Source organism: Myxine glutinosa (assembly GCF_964187855.1).
Source record: "Myxine glutinosa chromosome 12 unlocalized genomic scaffold, kmMyxGlut1.1 SUPER_12_unloc_1, whole genome shotgun sequence".
Classification (NCBI taxonomy): Eukaryota; Metazoa; Chordata; class Myxini; order Myxiniformes; family Myxinidae; genus Myxine; species Myxine glutinosa.
In genome coordinates this window covers 194380-216981 of record NW_027616355.1, presented here as the reverse complement: position 1 = coordinate 216981, position 22602 = coordinate 194380, and the positions used below count along the sequence as shown (strand labels likewise).

The window sequence follows — 22602 nt, the reverse complement described above, 5'->3', positions numbered from 1 at the left end:
AGAGTGAGCGATTGGAGGGCCAATTGGGGGTAATGGGAAACCAAATGGGGGTAATGAGGGACGAAGCGAGGGGTACCGGTGAGGGGTTAGACAATAATTTTAAGGGATTAGACAAGAAATTTGGGAAGTTAGACGACAAATTTGAGGGGTTAGACAACGGGATAAAAGAGGTGAAAAATGGGTTAATGGGGGTAGAAAATAGAATGGCTGCCCAGGAGAATCAGATAGAGGGAGTGAAAAATGGGTTAATGGGGGTAGAAAACAGAATGGCCGCTCAAGAGAATCAAATGGAAGGGATGCAAAAGGGGTTAGAGGGGTTAGAAAACAGGATGGAAGGCAAATTGAGGGACATGAGGGACCAAGCGGAAAGGGAAGTTAACCAAATGGGGCAGCAGATAGAGGGGGTCAGAATGGGGGTAGAAACCAAACTGGATGCTCACAGGGAGGAAATGGAGCAGATGAGGGTGGCATCTGGGCAGGAGATGCAAGTGATGGGAGAGGAGATCAGAAGAGGAGTGAGTGAGGAGGTCGGAGGAGTGCGCGAGGAGGTGAGGCACTGTAAGGAGCGCATGGAGAAGGAGGTGAGAAAGGGGACGGTAAAATTGCAAGGGGGCATAGAGGACCTGACGCAGGAGGTGGAGCAGCTGACGGTGGGACAGACGGAGTTAGTGGAGCAGGTTCAAAGGAACACTGCGGTAATAGGAGGGTTAAAAGCGACACAAAATGACCTAAAAAATGACTTGGTAGCGACGAAGAAGGAATGTCAGATGGTACGTGAGGGACTGACAACGAGGTTGGACGAGGTGATAGAGGTAATGGAGACGAAGGACCGGCAGGTGAGGACGCACATGGAAACGGTCAAGGTAGCCTTAGAGGACGAGCTTGAGGAGACGTACCGGGGAATAAAAGAGGTGAAGCAGAAATTAGAAGAAGTGGAAGAAGGGATGAGCGAAATTAAGAAGCGACGGAGAGAGGATAAGAAAGAGATAAAGGAGGAAGTGAAAGAATTGGTCCAAAGTCTGTGTTCGGATCGTGATGATGTGCTCATTAACCGGATGAGGAATTCGCAGGTGATGGAGGAGAAGCGAAGAGGAAGAGGACCCGGTGTAAGTGGTGACCAATATGGTCGTGCGTATGATGCGCCAGGGGATTTAATGAGCTTGGGGGTCGAGATGGACCCGGGTGTTCGTGAGAGGCCATTTGTGAAGTGTGCGACAGGTCTGGTGTGCGAAAAAGGAGGTGTGCGAGAAAGTCCGACTCTGGGGTGTGTGAGGAAAAAGTGCACGCCAAGGAGTGAGTGTGCTGGCGAGAGTGAGTCGGTCGTAGCGCGTGTGCGAGGGAGCACATGGAAGCGCGGTGTGGTAAGTGTTACAGAGGGTGTGACGGGAGAGTGTGCGTGAGAAAGGTGTGTGACGGACAGGTGCATGGGGAAAGAGTGCGCTGTCAAAGGCAAGGAAGAATGCACACCTGTGGTGAGTGTTACAGAGGGTGTAACGGGAGAGTGTGCGTGAGAAAGGTGTGTGACGGACAGGTGCATGAGGAAAGAGTGCGCTGTCAAGAGTAAGGGTGAGTGCGCTGTCAAGAATGGAGGTGAGAGTAGTGAGAGTGACAAGGAGCATGAGTTGGTTGTGACAGGTGAGAAAGGAAGCACACCTGGAATGGTAGAGCGTGAGTGGGAATGCACGCTGGAATTGGTGGTGAGGCACGTGGTTGGGTGTGCGAATGAGAGCACACCTGTGATTGTCACAGAGGAGGTGACCGAGAAGGGGGCGCGAAGAGGTGTGTTGGTGAGGTGTGCGACCAACGAATGTGTGCCAAAGTGTTCGGTGGTCAGGTGTGTGACCAAGGCTGTGAGTGGAATGGGTGTACCTGGGTGTGTAAGGAAAGGTACGAGGAGCATGGAAACGGCTGGATGTGTGAGCAAGGAACGGGCTGCGGGGTGTAAGAATCCAGGTGAAGCATCGACGGTAACCAGGTTAGAGGTTAGGTCGACTTTTAGCCGAAGCGGGCCCTCGGTGCGTGCTGGGCCTCGCGTGGAACGGCCGCGTCCGTGCTCCACTAGGCGGAGCGGGCAGCCCGATAGAAAGGGTCGTCATGGCGACCACTTTTTGTTGAGGCATTCCGGCAGGTCGAGATCGAGCCATGGGATGGCTCCGTGCCGAGATGGTGCGTGGGATCTCGGCCCGGGTAAACCTCCTTCCCTGCACCGAATGCGGGACGTATCCAGCCGCTGGCACAGAACAACCCGCATTCATGGCTTGGCTTTACGAAGCCGGGCTTTGGACAGGAATTGGCGCACCGAGAGGCATTAGTGAGTAGACTGGGTGATGAGGTTAGTGTTTTGGACCCAAAATTGGAGAAGAACAAAATTTGATGATTGGCAAGGGATTGGCAGTGGTGATTGGCAGATGATGCGTAGTGATTGGCAAATTTTTGATTTGTTGAAATTTGATGTGCAAAATTGGTAGTGAGCGATAGGCCCGGTGGGTAAGGGTGGCATCCCTGCCACCCTTCCCATGGTGGGGGCAAATGCGCTATAGTTTATGGGGTGTATGGCAGTGAAAACTAGCCCGGGTGGGTTAGGTTATATGATAGGGACCTAGCGAAGATGACATTAGGTGACGATAATGTTAGGTAGTGACTGATACCTGTAGTGGGGACGCAGGTAGTTTAGTGTGGATGATAATGACGAGGGAGCGCAATAGTTTAAAGGGACGACTGGGAAGCGCAAGTTTCAGAGGGGAGTAGTTAGATGAGATGATGCTGTGTGAGGATGGAACAGGTGTGATTGCACAGGTGTGCAACTGGACAGGTGTGTGGAGCAGTGTATGAGTAGTGAGTGTTGTGGATCAGCGCGAATGCGCTTGGGGAGAGAAGGGTGCAGGTGGCACCAGGTGTGAGAGCACAGGTGTGCAAGTAAAGGTGTGTGGAGAGAGTTGGAGTAAGTGGTACGGAGTGGTGTGCATGGTGCGAAGGTGTGAATGGGGGAAGAGTGGACCCCCATCACGGATACCCGGGGCGGGTAGTGTAAGTGTTAGGTAGAGGGTATAGGTAAATTGTGGTTGGATATTGGCATTTGTGGTGCGGTTGCAGAATGGTGTTGTGAATGGGTGCATTAGTGTTGTGGAAATGGCTGGGCGTGTAGCCTGTTAGTGTGTGTAGTTGGTTGGGCACTCCACCACTGTGAGGATGTCGGCCAGGTGAGGCCGCAGGTGGGCTCTGGGAGCCGGTAGAGTTGTGGATGGGGCCCGAGGATCCGGAGGACGGACCCGGGTAGCCCAGTGCCAGAGAGGGCACCGAGTGGGGAGAGCGCCAGAGGGCCTTCCCCAGGTAGTTAGGTTAGGGCAAGGAGCAGGTAAGCTCGGAGGCAACTGCAGTGGTGGAGGTGTGCAGGTGGGTAGACCCGCTGGGAGAGGTACACGCCACAGCCCAGAAATTGTGCGAGGGCACCGAGAGATGAATCGGGGGAGTGAGACCCCAAATTGAAAAGCACCACAGTTTGGCCAATGGGAATTGGTTTTTAGAACCCATAGTGTAAGAGGGCCAATGGTTTGGCCGGAGAAAGACCCCGGGTAGTGTAAAGTTGTTAAAGTCATTTAGGAAATAGTTAGGATTGATGAACCTGTCGCACCATACGCAGCCACTTACCTGTGGTGATGATGATGACTCCACACCTGTGTTTTCTTTGTTTTGGTGCAGGAAATGAGAATTGCTGTTGGATTTGTGAGACGCATCACGACGTGGATGAGACATTGGGGTGATTCCATCTCTCCCTCCTTAGGAGGGACTGATGATGAATTGGCGATGGCAAATTTTGATGTTGAGTTGGAGATGGCAAATTTGATTGGTTAGGAGGGAGAGAAGACGAATTTGGTTTATGGGAGGAACGGGGAAGACAGTAGGGATGTTTGTTGATTGGTAAAGTAGATGTTTATGGGTAGTGTTGTGTTTTGTGGATACAGTAAGGGGTAAGGGAGGGGCCATGTAGGTTACCTGGTGGGGGGGGGGGGAGCGTACGGTAGGAACGTACCTGTCTCACCTGGTTCCCATGTGCCCCTAGTGTGCATTACCTTGTGTTGCGTGCACTTTTGCGCCCTTACCACCTTACTCACTTGTCTTCTTCTTTTGTCTCCCACCTCCGAGGATCTGGCTTTGGGGCAGAGAGAGAGGAGAGAGAGGTGCTGGCTACGCAGTTGTGGGCCTGCACTTTCGCTGCTTGCTGCCTGGATCGATACACCATATGGACCGCAATGTTTGTGGCCACCCACCATGGACCGCAGTTCTTTTGCGGCCAAGCACCACCCATGGATGGACCTATGGGTCAACGTGGCACCTATGCCATACAAGGTGAACCACTAACAGTTGGCCCCCTGACGGCCACAATAGAGAAATGGACGCGGTTGGCGCCTTTCTTTATTTTTTTGAAAGAGGCAAGAACACCAAGTGCACCACACGAAGGCAAGACCAGCGGCAGAACATCGGCCGGCTGCGACACCACCAGTGATTTATAAACACTTTATTGGTGCACCGGATGGTGCTGACTGTGTGATGGGGTGGTGCTTTTGGTGCTGGGAAGGGGTGCTCTGCACATTATTAAAGGCCGTAGGCCACAGAGCACTCGTGGGTTGGTGTATCGATGCTGGCATGCGTGCTCTCTCTATGCATAACATCTGCATGTGTTCCTCCAAAAAAACAGGTCCTGGATCGTAGTGTAAATATCAGCGTAGTCTTGTAAATAATGCTCCCTACCGGCTGTATGTTTAGTTTGCGAATTCTTTCCGGATTCGGTTATCCTGTGGGTGTGTTTCTGTGAGGAGAAGGGTGCAACGTCGCAGGGGGACATATTTACTCATTTGTGAATATCTGTAAAACTGTCGCACTCAGGGTAGAGTTAATAGTAGAGGGAACTACATCTGAGTGCCACACTAAAATAGGTAAAAATTTATCGGGTCGGGACGCCCCGAGGGTAGAGAAGGGTGCAATGTTGCGGATATGGGACTTGGCCTCAATATCCGCTTGTAAATACTCCCCTATTTCCCCAATACTCCCCAACTATCCCCAATCCCCCATTCCCTAGTCCCATTGCCTGTAAATAACACTCTGTAGAACCGACCTTCCCCTTTTTCCCCCATTAAATGTCGTGCCCAGGTCCACCGCATCTCACGTAGACAACTTTCGGACATCTTGCTAGTTATTCTTTGTCTATGTCAGTTAAGGACTCGTTTCCATTAATTCTGACTCTTCGTTGCACCAGAATGTGATTATATGGCACCAGTAGTGAGTTTAGGACCTTCCCAAACCTCCTCCCATCTTCTTCCCCAAACAACAACTACAACAACAACTACAACAACAACTACAACAACAGAGGGGCGCGGCGCGGCGCGCGGGGAGTGTGCGTCCTCACTCCGGCTCGGTTAGCCGCCATTACCCATGCGCTCCACGGGGTTACCACGAAGGGGCTGGCTGTCAGCTCCTCGTCAAGGGCGGTGCCTGGTAACCCCCCCGCACCCAATAAGAAGGGCGGACCGATTCCATCTGGGGCGGAGCTAACGAGCCGAGGGCGTGTCACTCCCCGCCGGATATACGCAGCGACTTACCGGATGTGACATGAGATGCGCCCCCGACTGAAGAAGACAAGTCGCGACCTCCAAGCGCTGAGCGAGCTCCACGCATCGACCCGGTATTGCAGTACCTCCGAGAACGGTGCACCCCCTCCGAGAACGGTGCACCTTGAGCCATCGACGGCCCGCTTTCCTTGCCATCAATCCCCGTGTGAGTCAGTTTTTGTCCTGTTTATCTGTCGTCTGTCGGGGCTATTATAAGAGTGTGTCTAAGTGCCTGTCTTCCTATGCTGTCCCTCTTGTAGTTGTAATCTGACCTTCCGCCCTAATATAACCTCCTCCGGAGGTCTTGAGAACTGAACCCTTGGTGTCGTGTCATTTTAATCCAGCCGTTGTGTCTTTTCCATCATTGATTTAGCATAGCGCGATTTAGTCAACGTTCGAGTATAATCGGGTAACTTGTGCGGACACGGCGGCCATTCCGCTCGGCCCACCCTAACATCAAAGTCGTGTCTGTAACAATATCTTGAATACCATGTACAAATTGTACATGTATGCTCACCAACAAAGGAAGTATACAGATGTGGCAGTATGTACATTAACATAAACACACCAGGGGTTTGGTTGTGGATAACTCTCCTGTGAGCAATCCCGAGTGATGGAAAGCTATTAAGCAAACCAGTGAGGAGAAAGCGAACAGGCAGAAGCATAACCTGGCATATACGTTCTTGGCACGACTCCCCTGACTGTCATGGGTGACCCCTGTCAAGCAGCTGAGGCCCTGCGGCCTTTTGGGGAGAACAAAATGGCTGGCTGCAACAAGAATATGTCAAACAATGACAATCAGGCACAGAACATGATGAACGGGACAATGACCGCTCGTAGGCTGAGGCCTAAGTCTGTGTGGCCATACCGAGCAGTCGGAATGTGTGCTGAAAACAATAATGACTGCACTTTCTTCAGTGAGGAAGGGGATCCCTGCCTCACGATCGGATAGATCTCAACATCAAAGCTAAAAAGGTGTTGCCTGTTCCACAGCCAACAACGACTGTATTCCAGCCGAATTTGAGGAGATTCAATGAACAGAGTGGAGGTAGAGGAGAAGAAAATCAGCCTCCAGTGCAAAGCGTACTCTACGCATGAAGCATGGGGGATTGGGGGATTAGCAGTAAAGGAGAATGATTCAAGAACCAATTGAAACAAACAAAGCTGGCAGCCAAGATCGAAAGAGTTCCATTATTGAAAAAGAGCCCTTGGAACTAAGCTATGAGAATGAAGTTTCACAATCTGGTTCATGAATAATCATGAATAATGATCCTTTACCAAAATTTTTTTTGAGTTCTGGGAGAACTTCCTCCCACCTCCTAAAACCCACAAATGGAGATAACAACCAATGGGGTTTATTTTAATGAGATGTTTTGATAATTTTATTTGGCAATCCTATCTGTATTTCAATAGTTTTTCACCATAAAAAGTAAGGTTTCTCCGAAGGTGATTGTCTACGCAGGTGATAACCGACATCTTGTTTTGACGACCTTCATATTTTCAGGGAATATCTTCATTGAATTGTCAACAAAGTGTGCCGACTTTCAAATGGACTTTCAATTTGACTGCTCTTTCCAGAGATTGTTAGATGGAGTTTTATTTGGTATTTCGTGTCAGCAATCGAGATGGAGATTAACAGCGACTCTTGTCCAAAGCAGCTGCGATTGATGTGAGTGGAGCATTGACTGTGCTCACCCTCTGGGTATAGATGGGGTAGATTGTAGACTGTGTTTTTACTTGTAATTCAGCCTAATCTTGACTTTTTCTGTAGTTTACTATTAGTGTAGTGTAATACACACACTCCATACGGGAGCGAAAGGCCAGGTCAGGAAGAGGTATGGGAGCATGCGCCAGAACAGCGTTTCGCCGCATCCACTTTCCGACGGTACTCCAGGGGCCTCCGTCTGGCCATCCCCCAGGCTGATGTGTGGCCCATCCCTATATCCTTGAGATGCCGATCAACCTGCTGCAACTACGATGCACGCGGTCAGCCTGTTGGCCTCCTCCATTCACGAGGCTCACTTGCTGAGAGTAAGGAATTGTGTTACGGATTCGTCACTTCCGCTGTTGTGGTTTTCACCCACTTGACATGTTTCTGATATCATGTAGTATTATTATTCTCAAAAGGTTTAGTATTCAGGAACAGCTATCTAAAGTTAAAAAGGTTAACGTAAAATGATACAGGGATCGTGACCCGGAAGAAAAGGAGTAAAGAAGAAGAGGGCGTGAGGCAGAGGGAAAACGAGGCGTTCTGAAAAAGCTCGGTACCTAGCGTGGTTGAGCGTACATGGCGAGTGAACTTTGAGTCTTTGAAAGGAATCTCGTGCGATCGGTGTTATCGCTGGCGTTGTGGAAAAGCCTGCAAAGTCAGGTACAGGCGTGAGGTTCCGGAGAATCTTCGCCGCGAGGCCGCGGCTCGAGTGAGAGCCATCCGCCATTTCGCCCCGCACGCTGCCTTCATCGGAAAAGGTTTTTGTCGCGTCGGCTGGGCTTATCCTCCGGTGGTTTGCCGGGGACGGCTGTGCAATAAAGCGGCGTCTGAAGATTGCACTGCGGTTTGCTGATTGAACGGTGCAGGTGCACGTCAGGATCGCGTCTTTGTGAGTTCCCTTTCCATTGCCCGTTTGCTGATAGTGTGGATCACGTGACAGTCCACGCCTTGCCTACATCTCCTTACTCGCCATCACCCCGTTGCCTCATCTCCGTGGAGTTATAGAGACATTGAGAAGGGCTCGGTTTCAGTCCCTGGAGGGTTGGGGGGGGGGGGGGGGTACCGTGAGTTTTGAGCTAGGTTACCCTCTTAAGATCTTGATTGAATGGTTGATTGCCATCATTGTTATATGGTTCATGTAAAGAAAGTTTTCGCTGTGTTCAAACTTTCTTTCTTGAGGGGGGGAAGTGTTATGGGTTCGTCACCTCCGCTGTTGTGGTTTTCACCCACTTGACATGTTTCTGATATCATGTATTATTATTATTCTCAAAAGGTTTAGTATTCAGGAACAGCTATCTAAAGTTAAAAAGGTTAACGGAAAATGATACAGGGATCGTGACCCAGAAGAAAAGGAGTAAAGAAGAAGAGGGCGTGAGGCAGAGGGAAAACGAGGCGTTCTGAAAAAGCTCGGTACCTAGCGTGGTTGAGCGTACATGGCGAGTGAACTTTGAGTCTTTGAAAGGAATCTCGTGCGATCGGTGTTATCGCTGGCGTTGTGGAAAAGCCTGCGAAGTCAGGTACAGGCGTGAGGTTCCGTGAGGGGGGGGGGGGGGGGGGGTGGTACCATGAGTTTGAGCTAGGTTACCCTCTTAAGATCTTGATTGAATGGTTGATTGCCACCATTGTTATATGGTTTTTCTTGTGTGCTTTTAATATATTATTTGTTCATTGACAACCAAGGGTGTGGTTTCCTTATTGATTTGATGGTTTCATGAATGGTTTCATTTGTGATGGATTGTGAAACTGAATAACTATTCTTTCTGCCGTGACCCCTCTCGGGGTTCGGGGGTATACCAAAACCAGAAGGTCGGGGAGGAACACGTAACAATTGTCATCATGCTCTTATTTCTCTGGGGAATATAGATTACACTAGATCTAGGCTCAGGCCTCAAGAACGTCGGGGGTGTGTTCATTTACCAGGTTTCTTGTAGAACGCTTGCGAAGCGGCTGAAGCATTTAATCAAGCACTCCATTTGAAACCGTTGGTAAGGAACGGCTGGCTTGGCAAGCGCTAGGAAGCTGCTTGGTAACTGAACACACCCCGAGTTTCCTTTGTTTCAGTTTAGTGTTAAACAACAGTAGCACTGTTTAAAAAGGTATTTCATACGTTTTTGTGGCTAATAATAGTTTTGGGGTGCCCCCACGAAACGCCACGATAAGCTATTGTTACAGATACGACTTTGATGGTATGGTGGGCCGAGCGGGATGGCCGCCGTATCCGTACAAGTTACCCGATTGTGCCCGAATGTTAACTAATCGCGCTACGCTGGCTCAATAGGAAAGAGAAGACACCCGGCTGGGTTACAATCACACAATACGACACCAGGGGTTCAGTTCTCAAGACCTCCGGAGGAGGTTATATTAAGGCGGAAAAGGTTAGATTACAGGGACAAGAGGGAAACATAGGAAGGTGGGCACTTAGACACAACCTTATATTAACCCTAGACAGACCACAGATAAACGGGACAACGCTGACTCACACGGGATTTGATGGCAAGGAAAGCGGCAGTCGATGGCTCAGGTGCACCTGGCTCAGGGACAGAATCACGTACGGTGGTGTCCAGCAGATGCGGGGAGGTCGCTCAGCGCTCGTGGGTCGCGACTTTGGTGGAGATGCCGGGGAGGTCGCTCAGCGCTCGGGAGGGTGGCGTCTTGTCCTTCCAAGCTCGGGGCGCATCTGACGTCACGTCCGGCGCGGGGCCGCGTATATCCGGCGGGGAGTCACGCCCTCGCTCGTTAGCTCCGCCCCATATGGCATCGGCCCATGGCTTCTCATTGGGTGCGGGGGTTACCGGCTCCGCCCTTGACGAGGGGCCGACAGGGAGCCCCCTTCTGGGTAACCCCGTCGAGCACATGTTCAATGGCGGCCAACCGAGCCGGAGTGAGGACGCAAAGCCGCTGTTGTTGTGGTTGTTGTTGGAGCTTGAGATGATGGGAAGAGATGCGGGGAGGTATGGGAAGGTCCTAAACTCCTACTGGTGCCATATCATCACATTCTGGTGCAACGAAGAGTCATAATTAATGGAAACAAGTCCTTAACTGACATAGATTAAGAATAACTAGCAAGATGTCCTATAATTGTCTACGTGTGGTGCGGGGGACCTGGGCACGACATTTAATGGGGGAATGAAGGGGAAGATCGGCTCTAATGGGTGTTGTTTACAGACAATGGGACTAGGGAATGGGGTAAGGGGAGAGTTGGGGAGTATCGGAGAAGATAGGGGAATATTTACAAGCGGATATGGAGGTCAAATTCCATATTCGCAACATTGCACCCTTCTCTACCCTCGGGGCGTCCCGACCCGATAAATTTTTACCTACTTTAGTGTGGCACGCAATGTAGTTCCCTCTACTATTAACTCTACCCTGAGTGCGACAGTTTTATAGATATTCACAAATGAGTAAATATGTCCCCCTGCGACGTTGCACCCTTCTCCTCTCAGAAACACACCCACAGGATAACCGAATCCGGAAAGAATCCTCAAACTAAACATACAGCCGGTAGGGAGCATTATTTACAAGACTACGCTGATATTTACACTACGATCCAGGACCTGTCTTTGGAGGAACACATGCAGATGTTATGCATAGAGAGAGCGCGCTTGCCAACATCGATACACCAACCCACGAGTGCTCTGTGGCCGACGGCCTTTAATAACGTGCAGAGCACCCTTTCCGAGCATCAACAGCACCACCCCACCACCAATCGGTGCAGTCACCATTGTTCAATGAAATAAAAATAAATTCGACAACCCCTAACCCTGCAGGTGTCTCTTGCTCTTCTTGTGGTGCACTTGGTGTTTAACTAAAAGTGGTTCACCTGTATGGCATAGGTGCCACGTTGACCCATAGGTCCATCCCCGGGTGGTGCTTGGCCGCAAACGAACTGCGGTCCATCGTGGGTGGCCACAAACATTGCGGTCCATATGGTGTATCGATCCCGGCAGCAAGCAGCGAAAGTGCAGGCCCACAACTGCGTCGCCAGCACCTCTCTCTCCTCTCTCTCTACCCCAAAGCCAGATCCTCGGAGGTGGGAGACAAAAACAAGACAAGTGAGCAAGGTGGTAAGGGCGCAAAAGTGCACGCAATGCAAGGTGATGCACACTGGGGGCACATGGGAACCAGGTGAGACAGGTACGTTCCTACCGTACGCCCCCCCCCCACCAGGTAACCTACATGGCCCCTCCCTTACCCCTTACTGTATCAACAAAACACAACACTACCCATAAACATCTACTTTACAAATCCACAAACATCCCTACTGTCTTCCCCGTTCCTCCCATATACCAAATTCGTCTTCTCTCCCTCCTAACCAATCAAATTTGCCATTTTCAACTCTCATCAAAATTTGCCATTTTCAACTCAACATCAAAATTTGCCATCACCAATTCATCATCAGTCCCTCCTAGGGAGGGAGAGATGGAATCACCCCAATGTCTCATCCACGTCGTGATGCGTCTCACAAATCCTCACAGCAATCTCATTTCCTGCAACAAACAAAGAAAACACAGGTGTGGAGTCATCATCATCACCACAGGTAAGTGGCTGCGTATGGTGCGACAGGTTCTTCAATCCTAACTATTTCCTAAATGACTTTAACAACTTTACACTACCCGGGGTCTTTCTCCGGCCAAACCATTGGCCCTCTTACACTATGGGTTCTAAAAACCAATTCCCATTGGCCAAACTGTGGTGCTCTTCAATTTGGGGTCTCACTCCCCCGATTCATCTCCCGGTGCCCTCGTACAATTTCTGGGCTGCGGCGTGTACCTCTCCCAGTGGGTCTACCCACCTGCACACCTCCACCACTGCAGTTGCCTCCGAGCTTACCTGCTCCTCACCCTAACCTAACTACCTGGGGAAGGCCCTCTGGCTCTCTCCCCACTCCGTGCCCTCTCTGGCACTGGGCTGCCCGATCCACACCCGGGATCCTCAGGCACCCACTCACAACTACCGGCTCCCAGAGCCCACCTGCGGCCTCACCTGGCCGACATCCTCACAGTGGTGGAGTGCCCAACCAACTACACACACTAACAGGCTACACGCCCAGCCATTTCCACAACACTAATGCACCCATTCACAACACCATTCTGCAACCGCACCACAAATGCCAATATCCAACCACAATTTACCTGCACCCTCTACCTAACACTTACACTACCCGCCCCGGGTATCCGTGATGGGGGTCCACTCTTCCCCCATCCACACCTTCGCACCATGCACACCACTCCGTACCACTTACTCCAACTTTCTCCACACACCTGTACTTGCACACCTGTGCTCTCACACCTGGTGCCACCGGCACCCTTCTCTCCCCAAGCGCATTCGCGCTGATCCACACACTCACTACTCATACACTGCTCCACACACCTGTCCAGTTGCACACCTGTGCAATCACACCTGTTCAATTCTCACACACACACGGCATCATCTCAGCTAACTACTCCCTTCTGAAACTTGCGCTTCCCAGTCGTCCCTTTAAACTATTGCGCTCCCACGTCATTATCATCCATACTAATCTACCTGCGTCCCCACTACAGGTATCAGTCACTAACTAAACTTAACGTCACCTAATGTCAATCTTCGCTAGATCCCTACACACCATACCCTAACCCACCCGGGCTAGTTTTCACTGCCATACGCCCCATAATCTAGTGCTCCTTTGCCCCCCTATGGGAAGGATGGTGGATTTGCCATCCCACCACATCGGGGGTCTCTCACTACCAATTTTGCACATCAAAATCCAACAATTCAAAAATTTGGCCAATCACTGCCCATCATCTGCCAATCACTACTGCCAATCCCTTGCCAATCATCAAATTTTGTTTTTCTCTAATTTTGGGTCCAAAACACTAACCTCATCACCCAGTCGACTCACTAATACCTCTCGGTGCGCCAATCCCTGTCCAAAGCCCGGCTTCGTAAAGCCAAGCAATGGATGCTGGTTGTTTTGTGCCGGCGGCTGGATGTGTCCAGCACTCGGTGCAGGGAAGGAGGTTTACCCGGCCCGAGATCCCACGCACCTTCTCGGCACGGAACCATCCAATGTCCCGATCTCGACCTGCCGGAATTCCTCAACAAAAAGTGGTCGCCATGACGACTTTCTATCGGGCCGCCCGCTCCGCCTAGTGGAGCACGGACGTTCAAAGCGAGGCCCAGCACGGATCGCGCACGGCGGTCCTTTCGAACCCGCCGTGGCTCGGATCCCCGCTGGTTCTCGCGGCACGCGAAACCCGGCACGCACCGAGGGCCCGCTTCGGCTAAAAGTCGACCTAACCTTTAACCCGGTCACCGTCGATGCTTCACCTGCTTGCTTACACCCCGCAGCCCGTTCCTTGCTCACACATCCAGCCGTCTCCATGCTCCTCGTCGTACCTTTCCTTACACACCCAGGTACTCTCATTCCACTCACAGACTTGGTCACACACCTGACCACCGAACACTTTGGCACACATTCGTTGCTCGCACACCTCACCAATACACCGCTTCGCACCCCCTCCTCTGTGACAATCACAGGTGTGCCCTCATTCGCACACCCAACCACGTGCCTCACCACCAACTCCAGCGTGCATTCCCACTCACGCTCTACCATTCCAGGTGTGCATCCTTCCATCCCAGGTGTACATCCTCGCTGACCTGTCACAACTAACTCACGCTCCTTGTCACTCTCAATACTCTCACCTCCACTCTTGACAGCGCACTCACCCTTACTCTTGACAGCGCACTCTTTCCTCATGCACCTGTCCGTTACACACCTTTCTCGCGCACACTCTCCCGTCACACCCTCTGTAACACTCACCACAGGTGGACACTCTTCCTTACTTCTGACAGCGCACTCTTTCCTCATGCACCTGTCCGTTACACACCTTTCTCGCGCACACTCTCCCGTCACACCCTCTGTAACACTCACCACAGGTGGACACTCTTCCTTACTTCTGACAGCGCACTCTTTCCTCATGCACCTGTCCGTCACACACCTTTCTCGCGCACACTCTCCCGTTACACCCTCTGTAACACTCACCACAGGTGGACACTCTTCCTTACTTCTGACAGCGCACACTTTCCTCATGCACCTGTCCGTCACACACCTTTCTCGCGCACACTCTTGCGCACACTCTCCCGTCACACCCTCTGTAACACTCACCACCCCGCGCTTCCATGTGCTCCCTCGCACACACGCTACGACCGACTCACTCTCGCCAGCACCCTCACTCCTTGGCACGCACTTTTTCCTCACACACCCCAGAGTCGGATTTTCTCGCACACCTCCTTTTTCGCACACCAGACCTGTCGCACACTTCACCAACGGCCTCTCACGAACACCCGGGTCTATCTCGACCCCCAAGCCTCTTAAATCACCTGGCGCATCATACGCACGACCATATTGGTCACCACTTACACCGGGTCCTCTTCCTCTTCGCTTCTCCTCCATCACCTGCGAATCCCTCATCCGGTTAATGAGCACATCATCACGATCCAAACACAGACTTTGGACCAATTCTTTTATCTCCTCTTTTATCTCTTTCTTATCCCCTCTCCGTCGCTTCTTAATTTCGCTCATCCCTTCTTCCACTTCTTCTAATTTGTGCCTCACCTCTTTTATTCCCCGGTACGTCTCCTCAAGCTCGTCCTCCAAGGCTACCTTGACCGTTTCCATGTGCGTCCTCACCTGCCGGTCCTTCGTCTCCATTACCTCTATCACCTCGTCCAACCTCGTTGTCAGTCCCTCACGTACCATCTGACATTCCCTCTTCGTCGCTACCAAGTCATCTTTTAGTTCTTTCTGTGTCGCCTTTAAACCTCCTAATACCGCAGTGTTCCTTTGAACCTGCTCCACTAACTCCGTTTGTCCCACCGTCAGCTGCTCCACCTCCTGCGTCAGGTCCTCTATGCCCCCTTGTAACTTTACAGTCCCCTTTCTCACCTCCTTTTCCATGTGCTCCTCACAGTGCCTCACCTCCTCGCGCACTCCTCCGACCTCCTCACTCACTCCTCTTCTGATCTCCTCTCCCATCACTTGCATCTCCTGCCCAGATGCCACCCTCATCTGCTCCATTTCCTCCCTGTGAGCATCCAGTTTGGTTTCTACCCCCATTCTGACCCCCTCTATCTGCTGCTCCATTTGTTTAACTTCCCTTTCCGCTTGGTCCCTCATGTCCCTCAATTTGCCTTCCATACTGTTTTCTAACCCCTCTAGCCCTTTTTGCATCCCTTCCATTTGATTCTCTTGAGCGGCCATTCTGTTTTCTACCCCCATTAACCCATTTCTCACCTCTTTTATCCCGTTGTCTAACCCCTCAAAATTATTGTCTAACTTCCCAAATTTCTTGTCTAACTCCTCAAAATTATTGTCTATCTTCCCAAATTTCTTGTCTAACTCCTCAAAATTATTGTCTAACCCCTCACTGGTACCCCTCGCTTCGTCCCTCATTACCCCCATTTGCTCACTCTGAGCCCTCGCTTCGTCCCTCATTACCCCCATTTGGCCCTCTATTCGTTCCATAAGGGCCCTCATTTGCAACATAAAAAGGTTCGGATCCACCAGGGGCGCTGCCACGGTCACGGTGACCAGCGAGGCGCCATTTTGCGCGTCTGCTACCCTCGCTGCTTCGCTCTCCTCACGTCCCTCAATTTGGTCCTGGACCGACCCTGCCTCACTCTCCCCTACCGGACCCCAGCTGTCTTGATCCGCCATAGCGCGACTTTCAAAATTCGGGTTTTTATTATTTATTTTTTTTGTAAAACACAATCAAATTTCGCTGTTATAATTTCGAGCGCGTAAACGCGCTCCGGGTCCAATCTCACTCCTCGACACCAATTGTTACAGATACGACTTTGATGGTATGGTGGGCCGAGCGGGATGGCCGCCGTATCCGTACAAGTTACCCGATTGTGCCCGAATGTTAACTAATCGCGCTACGCTGGCTCAATAGGAAAGAGAAGACACCCGGCTGGGTTACAATCACACAATACGACACCAGGGGTTCAGTTCTCAAGACCTCCGGAGGAGGTTATATTAAGGCGGAAAAGGTTAGATTACAGGGACAAGAGGGAAACATAGGAAGGTGGGCACTTAGACACAACCTTATATTAACCCTAGACAGACCACAGATAAACGGGACAACGCTGACTCACACGGGATTTGATGGCAAGGAAAGCGGCAGTCGATGGCTCAGGTGCACCTGGCTCAGGGACAGAATCACGTACGGTGGTGTCCAGCAGATGCGGGGAGGTCGCTCAGCGCTCGTGGGTCGCGACTTTGGTGGAGATGCCGGGGAGGTCGCTCAGCGCTCGGGAGGGTGGCGTCTTGTCCTTCCAAGCTCGGGGCGCATCTGACGTCACGTCCGGCGCGGGGCCGCGTATATCCGGCGGGGAGTCACGCCCTCGCTCGTTAGCTCCGCCCCATATGGCATCGGCCCATGGCTTCTCATTGGGTGCGGGGGTTACCGGCTCCGCCCTTGACGAGGGGCCGACAGGGAGCCCCCTTCTGGGTAACCCCGTCGAGCACATGTTCAATGGCGGCCAACCGAGCCGGAGTGAGGACGCAAAGCCGCTGTTGTTGTGGTTGTTGTTGGAGCTTGAGATGATGGGAAGAGATGCGGGGAGGTATGGGAAGGTCCTAAACTCCTACTGGTGCCATATCATCACATTCTGGTGCAACGAAGAGTCATAATTAATGGAAACAAGTCCTTAACTGACATAGATTAAGAATAACTAGCAAGATGTCCTATAATTGTCTACGTGTGGTGCGGGGGACCTGGGCACGACATTTAATGGGGGAATGAAGGGGAAGATCGGCTCTAATGGGTGTTGTTTACAGACAATGGGACTAGGGAATGGGGTAAGGGGAGAGTTGGGGAGTATCGGAGAAGATAGGGGAATATTTACAAGCGGATATGGAGGTCAAATTCCATATTCGCAACACTATTTATACACATGAACATGGCGTTTGTTCAAGGAGGAAAAACAAGGGGATAAAGTCGCCACAAACTCCATCATGTGACCCTTAGTGCTCCTATCAAGTTTGTTTGACATTGGATCGGTAACGGCCGAATGTATCGCGGTCAGACAGACACCAATTTAGTAAGATTCCATTTTTTTCCCATGGCTAGATTCACTTTCCTGTTTAAAGTCACCAATTCGATGAATTCCATCCGTTTTCTACGATTGTGGTAAATCACTTGCTCTGCAGCAGCCTGTTATAATGTACCTATAAATGAATGATATGAAGGACGATGACATCTTTAAAAGTGACTTTCATAATCAATGAAAGCAGGAAGGTCCAAACAGAGAAAATATACAAGATGGTTGGTAATTTGAATTGTAATCGACTTTCTGGTTTATTTTTTAAGCTACAAAATGAATTGTGTATTTCCAGTTTTGTATATGTTGTAAATGCATCCACAGGGGAACCCGATATGGAGTTGAACCCCAATGGGAAAGTGTGGGAAGCAGTGCAGCCTGAACTACGTACAAACAACCACCTCGTAGCAACATACAAGGGTGTCCCCTTTGACGTCCAGGAAAGGGGCGAATGCAGGGCACAAAGCATGTGCGATACACCATGTGCGGTAATAAAATCATTGTTGTGAGAAAAAAATGGTGGTATTACCTTTGTGTTGCTTGTATCATGCACATTTCATTTCGCTTTAATTCCCCCTGGTTTGAGAAATCAAAATCGGTTCGTGGAACTTCCACCAGTTGATATAATGCACTCATGTGCCATTGTGGTTAATTTCTAAAAAGGAAAATTAGTTGTAGCAAAAGGTGTGTGTGCCCTTCTGGCCTTTGTTACGACCCGAGCTTCAATACCACATATGAGCAAGAAAGCAAACACTACCTCAACTGGAAATGAAAATACATATATATCACTGCTACTGCTACTACTACATTCTTAATGGCCTCAATTTTTCCCACTTTTTGTGGAGTTGGCAGGGAATGTTTTTAGTCCATATCTTTCGCAAACCGGCTGGCCAGGCCTGATGTTGTGCCTGCAAGGCTCCTATCTACAGTTTGTAGTCGGTTTGAGAATCAAATGACTTTAAGAATCAAACGGTTTTGACAATCAAACCTCTTTAAATCCCCAACCTCATTCCTGAAATTCCTAGTAGTGTCAATTTGCTTTATACCGTGTACCCCTTCCCTCCCCCCCCCCCCCCACACCGCCCCCTCCCACAGATCTACAGACATTCCTGTTCTCTACTGTTGTTGTGCTTGTATGCTTTCCTCTCCCCCCCCCCCCCTCTTGTCTCCCACTCCCTTTATTTATCGTATGTTTTATGGGTCTGTGCTTGTTCTCGTATGTAATGTGTTAGGTCTTACATGAGCCTTGACTCTGTATACAAAAAAAAACAAAAACACCCAGACGAGACAACTCAAAGGTAAGTGCACCATCCCACCATCCCGTTGGAGAATACATAAATAGTAGCTGAAGTACCTGGCATTGCCTGGGGAAATTAATTGAAATATGTATTTAAATATTTATTGCATGACAAATTGGGGAATGTTAGCCTTATGGTTTTGTATGAATGATCAATCTTGGGCATTACAAAATGCGATTGGACTTGTATCGAAATGTTTCACCATCTAAGGGTGCCCTAAATGCTGACCAGGCGGCTGCTTGGTGTGCACGTTGATCATTGACCCGAGCCTGTGTCTGCTTGTAGTCTCAGCTGACCTGGAGGCTGCTTGTCTTGCACATTGATCCTCAACCCGAGCCTGTGTCTGCTCTGCAGTCTCAGCTGCCCTGGATGTTTCTTGTCTTGCACGTTGATCCTCAACTCGAGCCTGTGTCTGCTTGTAGTCTCAGCTTACGTGGAGGTTTCTTGTCTTGCACATTGATCCTCAACCCGAGCCTGTGTCTGCTTGTATAGTCCAGTCAAAATGTGAATGGACCCGCCACTAATTGCAAGAGAAACGAAGTAATACTTTTTTGAGACCTTGATGTCTACTAAATATCTGCCCAAAATTATACTTACATATATTGAGTGGAACATGGTTTTTCAGGTCCTTTCCGATTTTGGAACTTTTCGGACTACCGCAATGTTTGGAAATTAATTATATGACAATATCACTCTTAATAATACACCAAATCAACTCTAAATTATTTATTTAACCATGTTTGAATACACTACCACAACTATTTGTACCCAATGTCCTTCTGTCCGTTCACAATATTTAACACGTCACTTCGTCTCTTCCATGGTCACTATCATCAGCATCCTCGAAAACGTCCACTGATTCGTCTGCATTTGCACAAATACCTCTGCACTCCCTACATGCAAATGTGCAAGGCAGCCAAAGTTTCCAACAACCACAACGTTTATCACTGCAACCACCCTTGCAAGAACACCTAACCAGCTTTAGGAGATAGTCTGGTGCTGCAGCGAGGTCAGAATGCATAGGGATCATCCTGGTGTCCATGATCCTCCATCCACAGTCAAGCGGGTTGAGTTTGTGTCCTTTCCACTCCTGAACCTGTTGGAATACCCGTAGGCTGTGATATTTGTAAGCTGAGCTCGTGGGCGGAAGTACCCGTGGGTGCAACGATGTTTTGTTTGTTGTCACCTTAGCATGAAATTTTGCTACCCTCAATTCGTTCAAATTGTCTGATGGTTTGCCTCTGTACACACAAACCATTGCTCTGTCTCCTGCAGCAATGACCTCATCCTGTGTTGACTCTTTATTGCCGAAAATTAGGGCCTCTTGCTGGAACATTTCATTGTCCTTGAACAGTTTGAGTCCAGTGCCTTTGCCGATCCCAAAGACCCTTGATGTCGTGTCGCATCCCAGGTACGCATGGATGAAGATAATGTTTTCACAGACAGTATCACCCAGAGCCTCTCTGACTTTGCCAATGTCCAAGTATTGTCTTGGATTCAATGAACCCTTTTTCGGCTCCGCCATTAAGTAGAGAGAGTGCGCAGTATTCTTGCGAAAATAGTAGCACAGTAGTATCAACAAGTCAGTGTCTTCGCCAACAAGAACAGTGTTGGATTTTGAAGAGCTACAAACTGCAGTTGTTGCTATGAGTAGGTCCGCATCCCCACTCGCATGAAGCACTTCACAATGAGATTCTTCCAGTTTCTTACCAAGAATGTCTATGAATTGTTGCTTGTTCTCCTTGTTCCGAAGAAACTCTTCCTTCTTGACAGAAAGCGTCATGGTTTGAGAAAAAGATACCTTCACTGATGGTCGCTCACCCCTTTTCTGATGGGCACAGTCTTTCGTTGAGGGACCTTCACGATAGCCATCAAACACGACGATAGCATGCCCGTAATGCCTACTATCATATTTCAGGTAGCGGTCAAGAATATCCTTGTACTGTTCACCTGACTGCCACAGTATGCGCTGCAATAGGGCACCGCCATCGAGTACGTATTGTATATCGGACGGTTGTGCAGTATCGGCAGGTGCCAAGGATTTGATTGCTGAGGCTAACGCTGGCTTATTGGCGGACAGCAAGGCATATTTGGTCTCGAACAAAGATGGAGGATATGTGCATAACTCGCAAAGGAGTGCTTTGGATAAGTCTCCTACTTCAGTGCCAGTGATCACAAGTCTCTGGAAGAGTAACTGAGGGTCGATATTGATGTCTCCGTCTGGTGTCTTCATTGCAGACTCTTGAGTCCATAGTTATGGCTTGACCCTTCTTCTTGAAGCTGTATTCAAGCACACGTTTACCACTCATCTGGCCCAAGAGCCTTTCTCCCACAGTTTTCGCCTCATCAACATTCACCGTTGTCTGGGCAACTATACCAGTGAAAATGTTGTGAAGAGTATCGTCGTCTTGAAAGGGATCCCTCTCATGAAGAAACTCAAGCATTTTCTGGGTATCAGCTACATCATTCTTCTGTCTAGACTTTGATAGATCCTTGTGCTGTTCACTTGTCACATACATCACATCAGTGAGGTGTTGGAGGGCGTTGTTCACCTCTGCAAAGAAAGGACTAGCCATGACCCAGACTGAGCGTTGTGTCTCTGTCATCCCTCGTCCCCTGGTCAGACCACCTGATGTCTTCAGACTTCTCATAAGTACTTGTTCGATGACTAAATCTGTAGACAGACCAGCCCAGTATCTGTCGCTCCGTCGGACAACTTGGAATCCTTGGAGAAATTTCTGATGTACTTCTGGATGGTCCTTTGGTAACTCGGTCATCAGTTGCAGATATATGTGCAGGCACTTTGTGTAGTGTCTGTGTCCGGAAGCTGCAAGATATGGAAGCATGGCGCGCAGGATATGCAAGTGAAGCATCCAATCCCCTGTTCTTTCAGATTTCAGAAAAAAACGGATAATGTCCACCATTTCCATGTATTGTAACCACAGTCTCGCTGTCCGTTGATGCCTTATTGTATCAATCACCTGATTGATTTTGTCTCCAATGACCTCCATCACCTTCGATGGCTCGATGTCTGACACTGCTTGGTCACCCGACATCAGACCGTCAAACAAGTCGCCTGCATCATTGAGCTCTGCTGGAACTGTATGCTCGCTGTCTCCATCACTTGGGAGGTTCATCTGAAATACCTTCGAAGCAAGTTTTGCATTGAGTGCTGCATCAACGAGTAGATGTCCACGTATAGCTCTAGACACGGCTTTGCTACTCATCATGTGGGTTGTAGTGTTGCTGGCATATGCAACTTCCAGAAGCTCTTTGAGTCCAGTACCAGACATCAGGTGGCCAATACACCCAAGAAAACTCATGAGTGTATGGAATCGTCCTAGTCTTAGAACAATCGAGTGAAGTTTGCTGTCCGCTGGCTCGCTCTTGACTATGGTGAGAGCTTTCCACCAAAGTGGCTGATCAAATGTCAGTATCGGGGTTACACCATATCTCTGCGCATGTTCACAAACGAAATGCAGTGTGGAGTTGATGCAGTCCAAGTCACTTGGACTGAGATCAATCATGGGCAGAAACATTATTGATGCCTCACCCGGATGTTCTCCCTTGTGTACCATCTGCATCATTCCTGTCCAAGAGGGCCGAGGTGATCGAACAGTAAGCGAAACCTTCCAGAGGAGGTCAACATTTGAGCTGATTTGTCTCAAGTCGGTACAGGCTGGAAGCTTCTCGTAGAGAAAGGACTGCATTCCTCCACATGCTGATGTGAAAGGTCGTATATTGATTCGCCCCACTTGTGCGATGTCCTCTGCCGAGACAGCTCTACGGGCAATCTGAAGTGTCCGGACTGTTTTCGGGGTCACACTCGCAATAATGCCCATACCATGGAATGTGTTTCTCCCATTTAATGTGCAGATGTCATGGTCAACATTGTCCGCCACAT

At 49.8% G+C, this 22602-nt stretch overlaps 2 protein-coding genes across 9 annotated transcripts in view; both read left to right on the top strand.

The window, feature by feature from the left end:
* Window positions 1-22602, top strand: part of LOC137437797 (aminoacyl tRNA synthase complex-interacting multifunctional protein 1-like) — a 172012-nt gene that overhangs the window by 58023 nt on the left and 91387 nt on the right. For 7 of the 8 annotated variants that reach the window (XM_078768622.1, XM_078768624.1, XM_078768630.1 and 4 more), the window contains one exon: window positions 17725-17912. In XM_078768622.1, coding sequence (XP_078624748.1) covers window positions 17725-17909 — 185 coding nt within the window. In that variant the 3' untranslated portion in view covers window positions 17910-17912. Of the gene's footprint in view, window positions 1-17724; window positions 17918-22602 lie in introns of those variants that run through there. The other variant, XM_078768629.1, reaches the window with a different exon arrangement.
* The window catches only part of LOC137437793 (transcription elongation factor A N-terminal and central domain-containing protein), a 115553-nt gene that overhangs the window by 78754 nt on the left and 14197 nt on the right, over window positions 1-22602 (top strand). The gene's annotated exons all lie outside the window — the stretch shown is intronic.